Source organism: Electrona antarctica (genome assembly GCF_951216825.1).
Source record: "Electrona antarctica genome assembly, chromosome: 9".
NCBI lineage: Eukaryota > Metazoa > Chordata > Actinopteri > Myctophiformes > Myctophidae > Electrona > Electrona antarctica.
Window position 1 is genome coordinate 39,213,039 of NC_136790.1, and position 20,778 is coordinate 39,233,816.

Here is a 20,778-nt window from a genome sequence, read left to right on the forward strand (position 1 = left end):
ACATGTTCACATTCAGTACAACTGCATATATATCCCAGTATGATAAACTTCCGTTTGTTTGTTATACCACAATTGGAACAGTATACATTATAATGATCACTAGCCGGGTCGGTGTCCATTATCATCAATCATGTTCATTATTACACTGCATTATAACGGCTGTTGGCATCAGACTTAACACAAGTCCCCGTCCCCCATGATGTTTGTTATGACTATTCCATTTGGTCATCAGAATGCCAAAGACTATTAACACAGACATATAATACATTAACCAGTAACAACCACCATGTTGTGTATGCAACCCAACATTATTGCTACGCACCCCCCCCCATTCCGTATCATAAAACGGAATTCTATTCCTTGAAGTTGTTGCCAATAAATACAACGAAACGCGCACATGTTGTGTGTGGGGCATTCACAAGTACGCGCAAATTCACGGCAAATGGGAAATCCACCCAGGAGGAGCTATCGCCGTGCACGTACGTAGCGCAGCCACTGCCAGCCAGCGGCCAGCTCCAACGAGTTGAGTGCACCCCACCACCGCTCACACACACATCCATAGATTGAACCCAGCGAACGGTAGATCAGCGGCCAGGCCGAGGCCGCCGCAGCAGCAGCGCAACGGCAGCAGCAGGACAACGTTTGACGGAATCTCTCTCTCGCCGTCGTTCATTTTGTGAGGCGGACCTCCTGACCGACCGACCCGGCGAGCGTCCAAACGTGCACAAACAGAGCATATGTGTAGGACGGGGGGAAGTGGAGCGGAGCGCCAAGATGGTTCGGGAAACCAGACACCTTTGGGTCGGAAATTTACCCGAACACGTCCGAGAGGAGAAGATTGTGGAACATTTTAAACGGTGGGTTTTTGGTTTCGCGTTGAACGAACGGTTACGCAAGAAGACGGGAGAGAGGTTTTTTTTGAGCAGGCAGGCAGCGCGCGCTGCGTCCAACACCGACGGCTAATTTACAATACTTGGTCGCACGAGCGTGTCGTTGGGTTTAAAAAAGGACGTGTTTTCAACTGGGAAAAGTGTCGACGCGAGTCGCGTCGACACTTTACCCATTTACTTAAACACGTCAGTTTTTATCAACCGAAGGAGTTTTGTTCACGAGCAAGTATAAACAAAGTGTAATGTTAGCGAGTTGGTGTAGCTAGCGTGCCAGGGAGCTAACTAACAACCAAAGGCCTGTTGACGTTTGTGTCATGTTCTTTTATATGAGACTACGTGAGACTTTAAAAATAATTACCCGTGTTGCTCAAAACACTCACACTGACTGATGCGTTTTTGGTTCCAGTGTGAGGCGAACTTTAGCTCATGTTCGCCTCCATTCACCATAACACCACCAACCATTTTGTAGAAGACGTTCCCATGTTCAGACTCCCCCTGTTAGCCTGTTAGCTTGATTGCTTGTGTGAATGGTTGCGGAATGTTTATAAAGGCACTTGTGGAAGTGCGTGTTTATGATTTAGTTCGAAAATCGTCAATAAAAGCAGGCCAGCGAGTGAACCATAGGCTGCGTTAGTTTCAAAGCAAATTATTTAACTTAAACTGTAGTTGACTGACGTCAGTACTAGCTACCGCCACTAGCAAGCTAGTCAACACTGTTTCGGGTACGGATCAAATAACCTGACATGTTATAACTAAAACGTGTGAATATTGCTGTTGATTGTGAAATAGCCGGTAAACGCGGTGGTCTGGTCGTAGGCTACTACACTTTATTTCACATCGCCGTGAAATCTCACTTCAACTCCCAACTCACTAACGTTATAGCCATGTAAGCACTCACTGCTAAGGCCGCTGTTGCTCGTGCAACAGATCAACAAACAGCCCCAACACTGCACAGTGCACATAACTAACAATCCAATATGTATAGCTTTCATTACAGAAGTAATCATTATCACACTGCTACATTGACACCAGTCTGCGGACACTGTTGTACTTGTCACATATTGACAGTTGACATGAGGCTGGCTCAGTGGCCTGGGTCCTGGAAGGACGATCAACTAATGGTTACTGTATTATTTGGAACTCATAGTCAGCCACCCACACACTGTGGTGCGGGTGGAACTTTAATAAATGTTATACTGTATGTACTTCACAATGAGCAACACATAGTAGGCTATTACTTTTTGGTACCTTTTTATTAAAACATTTTGTCATTGCTGTTGACTTTCAGGTATGGACGTGTGGAGAGTGTTAAAGTTCTGCGGAAGCGGGGATCAGAGGGTGGTGTGGCAGCCTTTGTGGATTTTGTGGATATCAAAAGTGCTCAGAAGGCTCACAATGCTGTCAACAAGATGGGAGACAGGGACCTCCGAACTGACTACAATGAACCAGGGTCTGTCCCTAGTGCTGTTCGGGGTCTTGAAGACGGCTCCCCCGCAAGCAGTCGAGATGTTTCAGGATTCTCTAGGGGGACAGTTGGTCCAGTGTTTGGACCCCCGGTGTCCCTTCACACCAGAGAGGGACGTTATGAACGGAGAATAGATGGGTAAGTGGACAAGGTCTCCCCTTTACGTATAGGGGAATCTAGCAGATTAATGTTATCCCACTAAATCATAATGACAAAGTTGGGTTATAAAACAGGAATATATGCCGCAAGGTGTAGCAGAAAGGTAATCTAGGGATTGTTCCACTTTCCATCCCAATCGACTCCCCTCACTCATGGGATCTAAGTAAAAAATTATAGTACATAATTATCATTCGGTAAGGTAACTAACTATCTTTCAAGGTTTGCCTTCACGTTTGGATATCACGTCTATGAGGAATATGCCAGTGAGTTGGATTTATTACATTTCGTGGGAATATATCCTGGTGAGTTTTTTTTTTTGGAATTAGTTTTTCTTCTTTTTTCTGAATCATGGAATCTAACCTGGGATTACTGGAACCTGGAAGTAAATGATGTCTACCAAAGGATTAAATATGACTTCTATAGCCTATATTTAAGCAGTTAGGGTAATTAATGTATGGACCTCAGATCTCTGGGGACAGAATTATTTCTCATCTCGGCACCTTTCAATGGATGGCCTACTTTTTGTAAAAGAAAACCCCCCAAAACATTGCATCTCTGGATACGCACTCTTTTGGATGTAAATAATGTAAAGTTATGGATTCAAGAAGATTCTAGTGAATAGATGTAGTAAGGGTCCAGTAGTGCTTAGATAGGCAATAAGCATTGTATGACACTATTTATATTTTGTTTTCATTTAAATATGGAGATGGCAAAGAAGAATTTGTAAGAATATGGAGAATCAAATTTGTGGAGATAATGTTTTTTTTTTTTTTAATTCATGGATTGAAGACCATGAAGACAGATACATGCTCTGTTTGGATGTACCGTCTTGGAAGTAAGCAGCACAAAACCTCTTTTTGGATGTACGGATGGACCATAGTTTGGATAGGTGTAACTTCCATTCCTTTGGATTACTCTTCTCAAGTGTGGATTTAGCTGTCAGGCCTCAATATCTGGGTGGAAGATCCTGAAAAACACATCCTTGTGAGATGGAACTGAGATCTACTTTTTCAAAGAGAGTTCAAATGCAACTATTCATCTGAAGATTGTTATTGCTAGAACCAAGAAGGTGAAGCATGACAGTCCATACAGTACATTGTATAGGATCCATTACACTACGGAATGTATGCCATGCCCATAAACAGGATTATGTTGCTTACACTGAAGAGTAACATTTTTTTAAGAACCTTTTTTTAAAGATATTTGTTCATTTGAATTGGCAAGCTTGTGTACTATTTAATTGTATCTGCATTCTCCAGAAGAGGAATAACCTTTTTTATGTGAAACATAGCAATTTGAAGCAGAAGACCAGACTGATCAAGATGGATATATTTTTGTCGATTGAACATTTATTGATCATGCCAATTGGAATGTGCAGAAATGCATTTAAGATTAATTCATTTTTCTTTTTTTACTCATGTTTATATATTTAAGCTCATCGGGCTGTGTTTTTCATATCGTGACCGTGACATCCATTAAGAGATCCATGTATTTGATTTTGTTTTCCCTTTTTCCATCCAAAGAAGAAATTAAGTATCCTAATTGTGGATTACACATCAACAACCCACTGGCTTGGTACTTTACACGACATTCGACGATTGCGCACAGTACATTTCAATGGAACAGTTTTTTTCCTAATTAGATCAAATGATTTTGCCCTTATTTTTCATTCGGGCTGTCCAAATCTCACCACCTAGATTGTATTTGGATTAGGTTCGGTAACTTCTTTCCAAAAAGGTTGGTATTGTTCTGCCTTCTGCATCTCTCCTTTCCTAACCTTTGCACCTTGTCTCATTTTCTTATGTTTTGCACTGCTTTTAGAAAGAAAAGTGACTGACTATTTGGAATCAGAATGTCAGTGTCTTTAACTCAACTCAGTATCTCACTGGCATCTATCCCTTGCTCTCCCACTTGCTTTTGCTCTGCTTAAAACTATAATAAATAAAAGCAATACTTGTATTATATCAGTCAGTCAAATAGAATGCTTATTGTTTTTTTTACCTTGTCATTTTGAGGCATGGTCAAAATCATTTAACTAATTCCCTAAGTAAAGAATAATATCCATTTGAACCAATAATGTACTATTTTGCCTTTATAGAATATTTGTATAAATATACATAATAATCTGGCTCAAAATTGTTGGACAGTTATATTGCTACTTAAAAATTAAACTTGTTTGACAAGTGTGTGTGTGCTTAAGTGTTAATGCTCTATTGCATTGAAATGATCCGTTTGGCTACTGTCTTTAGAGAGAAGCAAGCACCAGGGAATTAGGTTTATTTACAGTCAAGACAAAACCACTGTATTTGACATCTGAACGTCTCATTCTGGCTTTGATAGGAAAAATGTCTCAAACCGTTAATTCTTTTCTCCTTGTAGAATTAGGCAATCATTTGGTTGATTCACATTATTCTACATTCGCATATTAACGCCAAAATGTTCCTTAAAAAAAAAAAAAAATCCTTCAATTCATACATTTTCATGGAAATATACATTTTGCACAAAAAAAGAACCACCAAGCCAACCTTTCTTTTCAGGATTCTGGGACTTTTCATGAAGAGGGCACCTCTTCGCTGTAGTTTTGTTCAAAATGTGTTAAAGGGGCAGATCCATTTTTCAACTATCAAAGCAATAAGTAGGGGACCAGCGTGTCAAAGACTTGTATATTTCCGTTTAAACCACTGAAGCAATTTAATTAATCAATTTCTCTCAGTTTTTGGCCTTCTCTGTGAGTACTTTAAGAATACTGCATTTGTAGAATTTCACTGTTGCATAGGATGCAATGTATCTCTTAGAATATAAGTTTTCTGTTTAACTGTTTAAAATAAAAATAACTTGCTCTCCCATTTCCCCCTCAAACCTGTTCTTGTTTTACAGTAGCTCAGAAAGCCGGGAACGTGCATATGATCACAGCCCCTATGGACACCATGAGCGCAGTGGATCTTTTGACAGACAGCGTCACTACAATGCTGATTATTACCGTGACCGTTCCATGTTTGCTGCTGCTGGCCCTGGGAGCAGTACTATGGCTGCAAGCTTTGATGCAACAGACCCACATTTTGAGTCCAGGATTCGTGACCCCTTTACTCTTACAAGTGGTGCTGCACGCCGTGAGCTCTATAGAGATGACAGAGGGCGGCGTGTTGACAGAACTTATCATCACCGTCGCAGCCGATCATCTCATTCCTCACAGTCACGCCATCCTTCTCCACAACGGACCACAGGACAAACCCCCAAAGCTCCCCATTCCCCAAAAAGAGCTCCTCTGTCGCCTGGGAGAGGCCCACGTTCTCGGTCCCACAGCAGATCCTCAAGCTCTGATTCAGTCAGCAGCAGCAGCAGCACGGGTAGTGGCAGGTGAGATGTTATAATTCGTTAAGTGCTATAGTGACTTCTTACTGGACCAAAATCATTTTTTCATGAGGAAAAGCCATGTTTTGACCAAATATCCTATTGACTGTTGTGCTTATGTTTTGTCACATTTGTCTGTTTTGGCAGCAGTGATTCAAATAGCAGTTCAAGTGATGGGTCCCGTGCACGGTCTGTGCAGTCGTCTGCTACACATGTACCTCCCCAGTCATCCATGACTCTGGATTCAGATGAGCCACGTAGAAGCTTTGGAATTAGGGTCCAAAACCTACCAGTGCGCTCCACAGGTCAGTTAATGAACATCTTTGAAATAAAATGCTTACTTAATTTGCTATAAAGATCAGTTATAGAAAGTGAAATTCTGAGGGACAGAAACGGGGAAAGTGTTAAAACTGTCCGTCATAAATTAGAACACACACACACACACACACACACACAGCAAATACGTGAATCAGCTGGCTACTGGCTTTCCAAATAATTGATTGGTTTGATTTCTGTTACTGTATATCAGAAGTTTGAGTGCACAATTCTTGACAATTGCCCAACTTAACGAGAATCAGTACGGCCAGAATAATGGCCTTGTGGGATGAAGTAATTTTTGTTGAGTCATCTACACTACAGCACTGTTTCCCAGACAGTGGATCATGACCTATAAGGGTCACGGACCAATTTTTATGGGTTGCGAGTAAATGCCCCTTATTTGTTGTTAGTAATTCATACATTTTCTGCAGCCATCATTGCTGTCCGTTTTTAATGCAAGCTGTTTTTAATTTTAACATTGCAGACACAGATTGCAGAATGATTAACATTGCAGACAGATTGCAGAATGATTAAGCCGTCATATGTTTTCCTCCAGACACTAGTTTAAAAGATGGACTCTTCCATGAATTCAAGAAACATGGGAAAGTAACATCAGTGCAAATCCATGGGGCGTCAGAAGACCGGTATGGGTTGGTGTTCTTCAGACAGCAGGAAGATCAAGAAAAAGCCCTGACGGTCTCAAAAGGAAAGCTATTCTTTGGCATGCTCATTGAGGTTTCCGCCTGGAATGGCCCTGGTAAGCGTAAGTTTTTTTGCACTGTGTGTGCTTGTGAAAAATGGGTCAGCAAATTGTTATCTATTCGTTTCACTACGATATTAATATAAAGACATATCCTTCCATCAGAGACCGAGAGTGAAAATGAGTTCAGACCTTTGGATGGACGGATAGACGAGTTCCATCCCAAGGCCACAAGGACACTGTTTATAGGCAACCTTGAAAAGACCACTAGTTATCAACAACTACTGGACATATTTCAGCGCTTTGGTGAAATTGTGGTACGTTTCCAAACCATGGGATGAGAGTAAAGTAAATGAATGAACTTAAAATGTAAGCGTGAACTTAATTGTCTTGCCCTTTTCTCCTCAGGATATTGACATCAAGAAAGTAAACGGAGTTCCACAATATGCTTTTGTACAGTACTCTGATATTGCCAGTGTCTGCAAAGCAATTAAAAAGATGGATGGAGAATATCTGGGAAGCAACAGACTAAAGGTATTTTCAGCGGCCAACCATTATCAACATTATCAACAATATTATCAAATTGTCACTTTATGTCAACTATATATTTTCTTTCTTCTTTCTTTCTTTAGCTTGGCTTTGGGAAGAGTATGCCCACTACATGTGTCTGGCTAGACGGTTTGGCTTCCAACATTACAGAGCAGTACCTCACTCGGCATTTCTGCCGCTATGGACATGTAGTCAAGGTTAATATTTTGTCTATAGCCAAAGTGCTTTCTATTTTTAAGTTTATTGTGCAAGACATTTCTAATTACAAATTGAATCTGTCCTTTTGGATAGGTTGTATTTGATAGATTGAAAGGGATGGCTCTCATCCAGTACAACAACACAGACTTTGCTCAGGCAGCTGTCCGGGAGACCAAAGGCTGGAAGATTGGGGGCAATAAAATAAAGGTAAAGAACGGAACATGGTTGCATAATCTTTAGAATATATTGTAATCTTACTTTACCTAATCAATATTTTCTCTCCAAAGGTGGATTTTGCCAGTCAAGAGAGTCAGATGGCATTCTATAGGTCTATGCAGTCATCGGGACAAGACATTCGAGACTTCTATGAAATTCCTACTGAAAGACGGTAAAGTGCCAATGGCTGGGTTTCCCAAAAGACATTATGCGTAGGCAGTATGCATGTGGTTCTTCTCAACAACACCCCCTTTCACTGTGAACATAGATATTCTGTGCATAGATGTGCCACGCAATGGTAGGCCTGCTATGGTAGGCCTTTGACCTGGGAATGATTCTATAAATGTCTTCTACATCCTGACAGTTTTCTGAAAAAGCTATGTTTCTATGTCAGTTGTTCTTCGATTTTTCAAAAATAGCAGGCCTACAAGCTCGTAGCGCGCCACTCGGTGGCGCGCTATGAGCTTGTAGATCTGCTATTTTTCAATAGCTAAAGCATAACATAATGCTTACACCAAAAGGGGTTCCCGCCCAAAATGGGTTAACCAGCCTGACCGATCAATAAAAGAATGCTGCATTAACTAGCTTGTGGGTTAATAAATATAGGCATATACAAGGAGGTTAAATTGGATGCTATTGTGCAGTCAAAGTTACCAATACAATTTACATTAATACTGCTGGCCCTAGCTAAAACATTACAACATCATAATAATTAAATCATTGTCAACTAATGAATTGGTCTGTTTATCCCCAAAGATATAATCCGTTATTTGTATGAATTTCCCTTGGTTTACAAATGATGGTAGTCCTACACATTATTTCCAATAATAGCCCAATGATGAGTCAATCACAGGTATTGATATGGTTTTAGGTTGTATGATTCTACCATTTGAAAACCATACATCAATTGAAAGGTACTTAATGCATTTTTGCTTCTCTCTCTTCCCTTTGTTGTTACAGAGAGGAACCACGCAGACCTCCATACCATGAATTTCCAGCAGAAAGAGCTTTCTTTGAGAATGTACGAACCCCTGGCATCTATCCAGAAGAAGCTCGTAGGGAATATCCTGCTCGTAGCAGAGAGCGTTTTCCTGAGCTGGAACATTATCAGGGTGAACACTTTGACCCACGTTACCATGAGGACCCCAGAGAGTTCAGGGATTATAGAGACCCCTTTGAGCAGGACATTCGGAAGTACACATACATTCAAAGGGAGCGAGAAAGAGAACGGGAACGGTTTGAGGCTGACCGTGGCAGGTGGAGCCCCTCCCACCCACGGAGACCTATTACTCCTGCAGTTTCCCCTTCACCATCTGAACGTGCCCCTAGAGACCCTGAACGAAGGGTGTATAGCCAGTCATCTGAGCCAAGTGGCAGTGTCGGCTCACTCTCACCACCACACTTTGACAAATCGGACAAAACCCCACTGGAACACAGCTCAAAGAGTGACAAGGCAGATAAAATCACTCAAGGTGAACGTGTGGCAGGTGCTGAGAAAAGCAAGCGTGCACGGCGAAAGGAGAAGGGTGACAAAGACAAAGGAGAGAAGATTAAATCAAGGAAAGGAAAGGGGCAGTCCCCATCCACCCTACAACCTGAAACGGAGCTGGAAGCTGGTTTTGATGGAGGTTCTGGCAGGGGAAAGTTGTCAGACCAAGATGGCCATGAGAGGCAAAGGTATAAGGTGGAGAGTGACCCAGTCACACCAGATCCAATGTCAGCCTCTCACCTTGACACTATAAAAATTGAAAGATCTGAAATGGGAAGAGGTGATAGTTTAGAAAAGGATGGGAAAAATCGAAGTAAGAAACACCCAAAGGGAGATATTGGAAATGAAGTAAAAGATTCTGTGTTGGATTCCGATCGCCTTGCTGCAAGAAAAAGGCGATTTGCTGATGCCAGTGGGAGAACTATTCGAGCAAAGAGAAGCAGGCTTGAAGAGGAAGATGGCAATCAACCTCCAGATTTGGGATCTAGTGCTGCATACTTGAAAGATCTAGATGGTGAAAAACAGCACAAAGATTCTCAACGTAGAGATACAAGGTTCAAAACTGAAAAGGGTGCGTTTCCTGGCACACAAAAGGATGTACAGGAAGAGCTGAGGGTTAAGAGAGAGCCATCAGACATATCCATAGACCCACTGGAGTCAAAACGCCACCCAGCACATAATTCATCAAGAAGGTTTTCAAATGATGGGAATATTGACCACAGTAGTGTAAGAGATCAAGAACAGCATGGTGCAGGAAAATATAGTGCTCATACAGCTGATATCGACAAAAGTGATAAGGACAGGGAAGACCATGTAGATATTGATCTTTCTCAGAGTTACCGCAAGCAAATGGAGCTAAATAGAAAGCTCCACCAGCAGCAGCAGCAGGAGTCTGACAAATCAGAAAAGACTGGAAGCCCTCATGGAAGTGAAACTGAGGATTTTGAGCACCGTAGTCTCATCCATGAAGTCGGCAAGCCACCTGAAGATGTCACTGACAATTTCCCATCTCTTAAACTAAAAAAGCTAGACCAGTTTGACACTGAATTAGGTGCCAAGAGGGAGCGTGTCTACAGGAGCTTTAGACAAAAGAGTGAGGATAATGATTGGAATAACACTGCCTCTCCAGGACACCAACATTTTCCTCACCTTGGAGAGGATGAATTTGTCGACTATTCTCTTCAGAAAGAGTTTGCTAGAAATGATGACAAAATACACTCAGACCTTGAGGCACCAGTTAAACGGGCACACATGACACAGATTAGCAAGCCAAATACTCAATTACTTGGCTGTGACGAAGACCAGCAGAAACGATGGGAGAGTAGAGTCAAGCAAGACGTGTTACCTGACCTAAACTTCTCTAGAAATTTGGGGAAGAACATCCACAATCGCAAGCGTTTGGAGTATGGCATTTGGCATGACTTGGAACCTGGCGAAGTAAGATCAGACTCCGAGGAGGACAGAGAAAACAAACCTCACTCCCCAATACCTTCCACTTCTATACCGTTCACTGAGAGGCCACGGGTGGACAGGTTTTCAGATCCCAAATTAGCCCATCTTGAGAGATACAAATTCAACTCCTTTACACTTGACCAGAACATCACTCCAGATACAAAGGCTTTGTTGGAACGTGCAAAATCCCTCTCCTCATCTCGGGAAGACAACTGGTCATTTTTAGACTATGATACTCACTTTGCAAGTTTTCGCAGCAGAAAAGATGTTGAGAAGGTAGAAGTGGCACCAAGACCTACACCGTCTTGGTATATGAAGAAGAAAAAGATTAGAATTGGATCTGAAGACAAACTTGATGAGAGAAAGGAGGAGCCCAAGCCAGAAGAAAATGAACGCAGAGAGCTTTTTGCTTCCCGCTTCCTTCACAGTTCCATCTTTGAGCAAGATTCAAGGCGACTCCAACATCTTGAACGTAGGCATGAGGAGCCTGACCCGGGGCAGAGTCAGCAAATGGGTCAACAAGGGGCAACAGATGGCCAGCTTGACTCTGAACCAGTTGTCCTCTTTCATAGTCATTTTCTGGAACTTACACGACTGAAACAACAGAAAGAAGAAAAAGGGGCAGTGCAGAGGCTGGCAGATGAAGAAAATCAAGTTGAAAAGGCAACAGATTCAGAACAACATTATTCACAATCTCCTAGAATTTCAGAACCTGCAATGGAGCCAGAAATAAAACCCATTAGCCCTGCAGAGGAGCCAGTTTCTGAACCTCACCTGGTGCCCAGTTTTGTTTCCCAACCCTTGCCCAAGGAGATGTCCTCACAAGAGAAATCTATTGTGTCAAGTCCTTCCCCTGAGCCACTACTAAATGCATCAACAAAAAAGGGAGAATTAAAAGAAGAAAATGAGTATCTTGTGTCCCCAACCCCCCCACCAACTGATTCTGGCCATATATCTGTAGCAGCTCCAGAGCCTGTTTATACAATGGATAGAGGTAAAGTATCTCCCTCTGAAGCGAAAACGGATATTATTGAAGATATTAAACCTCTTAATAAAGAACAAACATGTAATAGTGATGCTCAAGAAGAGTTTGTGAGCACTTCTGAACCAGAGCTTGATCCGATTCCAGAGCAAACACAAGAATTAAATGAAGCCACAAGTTCCACAACACCCAGCCTGGTAGAGGAGATGGATGTCTTAAAAAAGGAGGCCCATTACACTTACACTAAAGCAGTACCAGAACCTGAAGGGGAAAAGAAACTTAAAGAGCAGATGCATATAGATAATGACACAAATGAGGAGCCAGCCTCACCACCACATAAAGAACAAAGAACAAAAGAGCAAAAGAACAAAAAGAATAAGCAGTCCCCTGTTCCAGTTGCCACAGCCCCTGTCATTTCTGCCTCTGAAAAACAAGCCACGCGTAAGAGTGAGCGCACGAAACGTGGGTCATCCCCCAGAGCAGAGTCATTGAAGGTCAGTTCAGAGTCCAAATCCACAGGCAAGTCTCCCATTCATGGAACAGACTCTGACGTCACGGAGCAGAGCATATCAGTGGGGCGAGCAAGGCGACGAAATGTCAAATCTGTATATGCCACGCCTGTTGAAGATGATGACACAAAGCGGACTGGAAAAGACATGACTGAGTCACCACGCTCGGCACGCAAGCGTGGTGTAGATAAAGATGCAGCAGCCCCTCAACAAAATGTGGAGCAAGATTCGACAGTACCAGTACCAGTGACAGTAACAGTGTCCAACTCCAGACGAGGCCGGCCTCCTAAAAACCGCAGACCGGGTGAAGATGGTTCAACAGCTCGAGGGGAAAAATCTAAAGTTGACACTAAAGATGTGGACTCGAATGAATCAGAAAGTGAACGAATTCCTAGAGTGTCAAAAGGCAAACATTCTCCTCATAGCGTAAAGGGAGCAGGACCAGGTCGAAAGGGGGATAAAACTGAACGATCTGAAGATGATCAGGAAATGGAATTTACAGATGACGATAACGTTACTCTGGAGGATCCATGTAAAGGTGACCCCTCAATTAAAGCTGAACCAAATAAAGAAGATAAGCATCAAGTAGCTGACAAAGATCAAATGGAGACGGGCGAAGAGAAAACCATGCTGATTGAGGAAAGTGCATGTGAAGCTAAACCAAGTGATATAGAGTCACCGTGTTTAGATGAGAAATCTTTGGAGAAAGAAAAGATTGTTAGAGGAAAATCCAAGTTAACACGTACGCCCAAGTCTCCAGTCCTCAAGAACCTAAAAATCAGACTTAATGTCACAGAGGTTAAAGAACTACTTCAATTAGGGGAGGAAGACCTTGGGAGTCAAGAGGAGTGTTCCAAAAAGGTTGGACCCGATCAAATATCGGAGACTACTAAAATGGCATCTGGCAAAGAAGACAAGGAAGAAGATACAGCAGACGACAGCCAACCTCTGGATGCACCCAAAAGCTTACTCACCCAAGAGCTTGAATTGGTGCAGGCTGTGGAGAACATTGCTAAACTTGCAGATCCATCCCTGCCAGCAGAGCCATCTACTCCACCTACTCCACCTGCTCCTCCAACTGAGATTAAATGTAACACAGAAGAAGAAAAGCCATCTAATCCTGCAAGTGAGACAGAGCTCATGGCTGCTATTGATTCCATCACTGCTGAGGATATGCCTGCAGCTGTTACTGTATCCCAAGCACCCCCAGTAATCAGTGGAGGTGTAGATTCAGAACCAGAGTTGCAAGTCTTTATTGAGCCAACCAAGGAGGATGAACCAGTAACAGATGCACCTAACATAACTGAGGAGCCTCTCTTCCCTGCTACACCAAAGAAAGGTGCCAAGGGAAGAGCTAAAACACCTAAACGTTCTAAAAGCCAAAGATCAGGTAAAAAGGACTCAAAGGAAGCCAGATCATTGCCTGGGGAAACCTCAGCTCCTCCATCAGATGGCGCACTCTCCAACATAAAGAGTCCTTCAGAGGCAGCTCCAGCAGCAGCAGCAGTCATTACTGCTACTAGTACATGGAAGCCAGAACCTGAGCCTTTGACCATCAAAGCTAAAGATATAAACACCGAGTCAAAATCATCTCCAGAAGAGCAACATCAGCATCTTAGACCCATCTGTCCTCAGTCCAAAAGTCCTACCTGTCCAAAGCCTCCGCTGGTACCATCTGAGTGCATCTCCCCTTCCTTGTCACCACCTCCCAGCCAGGTAAATGTCAGGCCCCTTCAGTCAAATAGATTACCTGTTTCCCCACCAGACTGGCACAACCAATCTAAAGACACAGGGGTTCCCTCTTCACCTGTCATACCAGTCACATCATTGGAAAACCAGCCTTTATCCTCTGAAAATGACAACGCAGATACTGATCATAACATCGGTGACCTACGGCGAATTCTTATGAAACACAAAAACATTTCACTGCCGGGCAGTATTCCGGTTCCTAGTAATCTATCTACCACTCGAGATCAACATCTGTCTGACAGTAACACTCCATCAGCTGTTGTGCCAATTCTGCCAAACAAGTCACCACCACTATCAGAAAGTAGAATGCCAACTCATTCGGCTCAGCCCATTGTCCGATCGCCAGCCTCACTGCCATCTCCTGAGACAAAGTCTGTGATCTCCGTTATTGCGTCTACTGCTACTTCCGTTATCAGTCGTGTTTGCAATCCCCCTGACACCGAAGAGAAGGCACCCATGACTGCTGCAAATCCATGCTTAGATATGGCTCTTCCCAAACAGGCCTATCGGCCCAGTATTGATGAGAGTGGATCGTATCATGGGCCATCTGTTGGAGAAGAGGGTGGAACTGCTGGGCGCTTCCTTGTTGAGAGCTCCACTCTTAGCACTGGCTCTAGCCCAGGTCTGAGGGTGAATACTTCTGAAGGTGTGGTAGTATTAAGCCACTCTGGACAGAAAATTGAGGGACCGCAGCGGATTAGTGCAAAAATAAGTCTGATCCCACAAGCAACAGCAGTTGACATGGAATCTCAGCAGTTGGTTTCCATGCCCCAGATTAAACAAGAGTTGTACACACACACTCAATCAGGGACTGCAAAGGGGCCTTCTTCACAGATGGACCATGGGCATTCTGGCAAGTCACAGTCAGCCTCATCTTCTATTAAACAAGAAAGCACAGGTTTGGAGAAGATGGACTCGCCGTACCAGTCTGGACCCCAAGGTGTAGTGAAGCGTCTTCAACAAGGAGTGGGAAACCAGCAAGTAATTGGTTACCATCATTCAGAGTTCATGTTAATGAAACATCAAAAGAAAGTGGAAAGTGGTGATCCTCACAGTGCAGATGGTGCCAAATCATCTTGGACCTCTGCTATTAGTCCAGCGATAAGTCCCCACTTACCCTCTCCGCCTGGCAACCATGTAGGTTTTGTGTCAGGTGCTGCTGGTGACAGAACTGCATCTCACCTCGGTGCAGTCAAGCAGGAACCACGTTCCCCCCGGAAATCGGGGCATTCACATTCTCCATTTGCTAAAGTGTCCTCACCCATAGGTTCTTCGTCCCCTAAGGGCATCCCAGTGATGTTACCTTCTGGCCTACCTGCTATGCAACAGTATGTGTCTGGCGTGCATCACTCAGAACAGTCTGTTATCATGCCTCCCCACAGTGCTCATGGAAGCATAGGGAGGATGTCTCCTCACCGTGTTAGCCAAATGGGTCACCTCGTTCAGGGTGATGTTCGGGTCAATACCCCACCGCTCTCTGTGATGAATTTTGGGATGCACACTGAGTCTCTGTCCTCCCCCTGGCCTGGTTCCTTACAACAGCGTCCAACTTCACCGCAGGCTGTCAGCAGGGACATTGTTCTCAAGGTTAATCCCAGTTCTGTAAGGAGCCATGAGGGAGAACAGGATGAAACGCGACGCTTCCCAACTCTCCAGGCTGCTGGCCGACAATCTGCTACACAGCTAAAAGCAGAGACTATGCAGTCGGATTCCCGCGCTTCACTGCGCGGTGGGCTACAGTTGGATCCATACATGGCACAAAGAGATATGCGTGTGCTCTTACACCAGCCGGGCGAGCGCACAGCTGCAGATCCGCTTGCTGGACACATCCAAGAGTCCATTCCCCCCTCATCGACATCTTCCAACATACCTTTATCCTTGTCACCGAGACCCCACGTATTGACAAAAGCTGTGTCTGAGAAGGATGTTACCAAGCCACTGGAGGGAAAGAGGTCCCATTCTCCTCTTGGTAAGGATGGAATAATGAGCATACGAACACCTGGTCCTGCCATGGCATCCCCCCAGAGAGTTCAGATAATGCCACCAGGACCTAGCAGTTCCTTCCCAGAGTATTCGGGGATGTACACTAACCCAAGGAGTATCCATTCTCAAATCACAGAGACATCTCCTGTTGGACTCAACCAGCCTCCACTGAACATCACACCAGCCATGGTGAGTTTATACCTTACAGCTCTGTACTAGCCTAGGGCTCTCAGCGGATTTTCAATTGATTACTTTTTCCATTGATCAAATCAAGAATTTCTTTTTTTTTCATAATTAAATCAAATAATGTATATCAATGAATCAACATTGACATTTCTCATTGAGTTTAGATTTTTTTAATAAGAGACTCAATCGATCAATCAAAAGGCTGATTAACCACTTAAGCACGGATTATTTTATTATGATTGATTATAATCAATTGATTTGTTTGATTTTCTGTTGCACCCCTACTGTAGTGCCACAATGCTTCAGAAACAATTGGATTGTAACCTAGTATAACATTTTATTTTGGTCCTTAGGGTGCAGACCATCAAGTAAAAACTGACGGCAAGATGACCCAACCTGTCAACATGGTGCAGCTGCTCACAGTAAGATTAGATTTCATGGGGAATGTGGGGCAATTGAAATAAAGATAAGGTTTCAATGGACTCGGTTGGCATTATTAATTGATTTTCCTCTCTCCATTTTAACAGAAATATCCCATTGTGTGGCAAGGCCTGTTGGCATTAAAGAATGACACAGCTGCTGTCCAGCTGCACTTTGTCTGTGGCAACAAGGCTTTGGCTCATCGATCACTGCCTCTACAAGAGGGAGGAGCATTGCTACGAATTGTCCAGAGAATGAGACTAGAGGCATCCCAACTGGAGAGTGTGGCCAGAAGAATGACGGTTTGTTTCTGTTGTAATTTGTCCTCAATAGTGAACTGTAAAAGTGAAACATTTCTCACTATGTAGAACTCCAAAGTTTGCCAACACCATTTTGTTTCTACTCCAGGGGGACACAGACTTCTGTCTCCTCCTAGCTTTGCCATGCGGACGAGACCAAGATGACGTCCTAAATCAAACGCAGAATCTGAAGGCTGCTTTCATTAACTACTTGCAGGCAAAGTTGGCTGCTGGTATCATAAACATCCCTAACCCAGGTTCCAATCAGGTATGCCTCTTGTTGGTAAATTTGTTGTTTAATGTTTTATTTTTTATGGGTTCTTTGCATGTTTTTCCCCTGATGCCTAACATAATATTTGTCTGCCAAGGATGAATGATGTGAAAACCTGGTGGTTTAATACCATAGATTTAAAACTAATTTAAAATCTCACAAATTAGACGTTTTTCACATAGCGTCCCTGTTTACTTAGGTAATATTTTGGGTTTTTCCTTCCCTGCCAAGGACTACATTGGACGACCTAAATGTATGGTCACAGTATGCCTTGGACGACATGGACTTTTATACTGAATAAAATATATATATAGTTATAGTTTAGTTTTTTTTCAGCTGTTCTAAAGAGGCCACATAGGGCTAAAACCGTGGCACTCTGAGCCATCTAGTGGCGGCAGGGAAGGTTAAAGTCATGTCATTTTTTTGTGGCTTTCGTCTTTATTTATTTTTGTATGGAGGGACAGACAGTAGGTTGACAGGAAATGGGGAGAGAGATGGGGGTGACATGCAGTAAAGGCCGTGGGGATCGGGAGTCGAACCCTCGGCACACTGCCAGACTGGATTACCAGCCAAGGTGCCTGGACCGCTGAGCCACGACCCAGGCCTAAAATCATGTCTAAAGTCTGAGTTACAGTACATACTTGTGCCGTGTCACACAGAAAATGTACTGTATAGCCGTAATCAACTTGAAGGGTATCCATAACCTCATTTGCAATTCCTTCCATTGACAGCCTTCTTTGTAAGCTAGAAAAGTCTGATTGTATTTAAATTAAAACATTGATTGCCAGGTATTAATTCATTATTCCACCACCATTGATGTCCATTGTGGAACTGTTTGGAATTTGCCTCACATGCTGGTAATGACCACAGTGTATTTTTGTGAAACTTAGGCTCGAGACTAGGTTAACCCAAGCTGTGTCTTATCTCACAGAGGGCTGTCAAATGGAAGATTTGGGAGTATTATGGATACCCTTGATGTGCCTTGCGGCTAGCAGATCTAGAAGCTCACACCACTAACACATTGGGAGCTTGTAGATAGTTATGAGCAGGTGTTAAAATAAACTAAGCTAAGTATAAATCACTCTTAACATATTTTGAACTTTGTTTCCCCAGCCTGCTTACGTGCTGCAGATTTTCCCACCATGTGAGTTTTCGGAAAGCCACCTGTCCCAGCTAGCTCCTGACCTCCTCAACCGGATCTCTAGTATCTCGCCCCACCTAATGATTGTCATTACCTCTGTGTAATCTTCACGGCTGGGAACTGACTCATCAGTGGACGTTTTTCATGATGAGCCTCAGGAAAAGAGGAATAACAGATTTTGATTTTTTTTCCTGGACACGACATGTGAGGAAACATCCTATCGGATATTTTACTTTTTCCATATCTTTTTTTTTTCTTTCTTTTTTTGGGTCACCAGACCAGAACTCTGTGCAGTCTTATTTGATCATTTCTCTGCTGTATTTGTATTTATTGGGGGAGTTTTATTTTTGACTTGAGATACTCCGAAGAAAAACTAAATCTGGAAGAAGAATGAGTGACTGGGTGGCCTTTTTTCTCTTTTTAATGATTAATTTGTCGTTCAGTTCTTCACAAGAAAGGATCATGGAAGCTGGTGTTCTACAATGGCAAAATTGACATTTCAATATGTACATTAACTACACACTTCCTTGTCTAGCCTTTCCTTTAGAAGAGGAATAATTACCTTCTAAAACTTGAGATCTTGTAGAGAGGACCATGTCAGTTTAACAACTCCTTTAATTCCACCAGCTCAACTGTTTCATTGTCACACTACTGAATCAGTTAAAGCTCTTGCACCTGCCTTTGCATTAAACAAGCTACAGTGTGACTTGGGAGTTTTGGAATACTGGACTTTGTAAATATTTTAAATATTTAAAACTTTGACAATGGAACTTGGGACAAGTTGATACCAAGATATTTCAATCCATGGAAATACAGGACTGTGAGGTATGGAATTATGGGATGGAAATCCTTGACTTTTTGGGTGTAAATACTTGTAACAAAGCAGGTTGGCAAACCGCAGAGTTTGCTGATGGCACTTCACATTTTATAACTCAAATAAAAAAAAAATCCAGAAAACTTGAACATTAAAGTCATCTTTATTTGCTGTATGTTTGTAATTTAGAAAATTATCAGATCTTTTTATTTTTATTGAAAGTATGCAACACAATTTTATGAGCCAAAAGTAGTGTTCATAGCAACATGTCAATATAAATGTATGTTTACAGTTCTAAACTAATATACTCTTCATGTTACTTCAAAATAGTTATGTGATTAGATAAATACAATTTGTTTAAACGATACTAAATGTTTTATTTTGACATGTATCTTAAATCGTTTTATTTCTACAGTCAATGAGCTTTTTAATTCAAATTGAAACAAATGCTGAGTTGAATCACACATGGAACTTGGCACTATGCTTTATGGATATTTTATAGTTCATTCAATTCCCAGTTAAAATACAGTATCCATAGGTTGATTTTAACAGAAAATTGGAATTACCATCTTAATATAAAGTGAAACTCAACTGTACATGAAACAAAATACTACTTTACTCTAATTAATGCTCTTATGTACAATCAGGCCTTAGTTTTTCAGATCTACACTGGAGCCAAACCGGGCCACCAGCTGGTCTTCATAATGTTCCTCTTCAGGATCTCCTTACATGAACCCAACAAACACTGGAATATCTATTACTGAGAAGATAAGACCTTAGTTTATTAAGTTTAGATGAACAAGTTGCACTATGAATGTATAAAGTTAATTTGCAACAAAAAAGCAGAAGAAAATCACACAGATACAGAAGATCATTCATCAAATTCGAATCATTTATATAGTTATAAAGCACCTGCCTTTGACGGTTTAAAATCTTTGACTTCCAGCTCTGGCAATAACATGCTATTGCTAAATGTTTAAATGGTAACATAGCCTACAGTCAGTGTGGACATACCTTTTAATTAATGTTTCTAATTTGCACTTTGCTCCAGTGAATAGAACTCTTAACTGTACAATGACATTGTAGAGACAATACATTGTGTGCTTGTGTTTTTGTGGAAGGCCATTAACTTCTATCAGAATTACAATCCCCTCAAAGCTTCTGTAGCTTTGTATCTTATATTTGTCGTGTGAACGCAGCATTGTCGGAATGCTTTGAGCCAGGCATAATCACCCCACATGAAGTGTCTGACCTCACTATAATGTTCTTGCTGACACAGACAATAATCCCCCCCCCCCTTTCTCTCTTAAAAATAAATAAATAAATACATAAAATATCAACATATGGTCTAATGTCCATCACTGAGCTGATACCCATCATTGTGCTCCACTTACACATTCCTGAGAATCCCTGATGCTGAGATCCCTATGTATTATTTATTCATACATTCATGAGCTATAGATACAATCTAATTCTTCAATTTAATTGAGGTGCTTCTAGGTGTGGCTTAACTAATTGTACACAGCTGCCTGACTTAATGAAATGAAATAATTTCTGGCAAGAATATGGGTAGCTGTAGATGTGCGAAATGTGGATAGACTGGATACATACGGTATTTCAAATGTAAATGAGAGAAT

At 42.2% G+C, this 20,778-nt stretch overlaps 1 protein-coding gene across 6 annotated transcripts; it reads left to right on the forward strand.

Annotated features, from left to right (window-relative positions):
- The first annotated feature begins 449 nt into the window (after window positions 1–449).
- LOC306930439 (msx2-interacting protein) lies at window positions 450–19,033 on the forward strand. 6 transcript variants are annotated; one of them, XM_079511403.1, is made up of 15 exons: window positions 450–857; window positions 2,179–2,493; window positions 5,392–5,871; window positions 6,013–6,170; window positions 6,740–6,946; window positions 7,049–7,200; window positions 7,292–7,417; window positions 7,516–7,629; window positions 7,724–7,837; window positions 7,918–8,018; window positions 8,807–16,199; window positions 16,550–16,618; window positions 16,724–16,918; window positions 17,025–17,183; window positions 18,300–19,033. In XM_079511403.1, exons 1-15 carry the CDS (start codon window positions 775–777, stop codon window positions 18,429–18,431), a joined length of 9,798 nt encoding a protein of 3,265 aa, XP_079367529.1. In that variant the 5' UTR covers window positions 450–774; the 3' UTR covers window positions 18,432–19,033. The 6 variants fall into 6 exon arrangements, with proteins under 6 accessions (XP_079367529.1, XP_079367532.1, XP_079367530.1 ...); XM_079511406.1 differs by having other exon boundaries at window positions 6,740–6,940; XM_079511404.1 differs by having other exon boundaries at window positions 6,016–6,170.
- The last annotated feature ends 1,745 nt before the right edge of the window (window positions 19,034–20,778 follow it).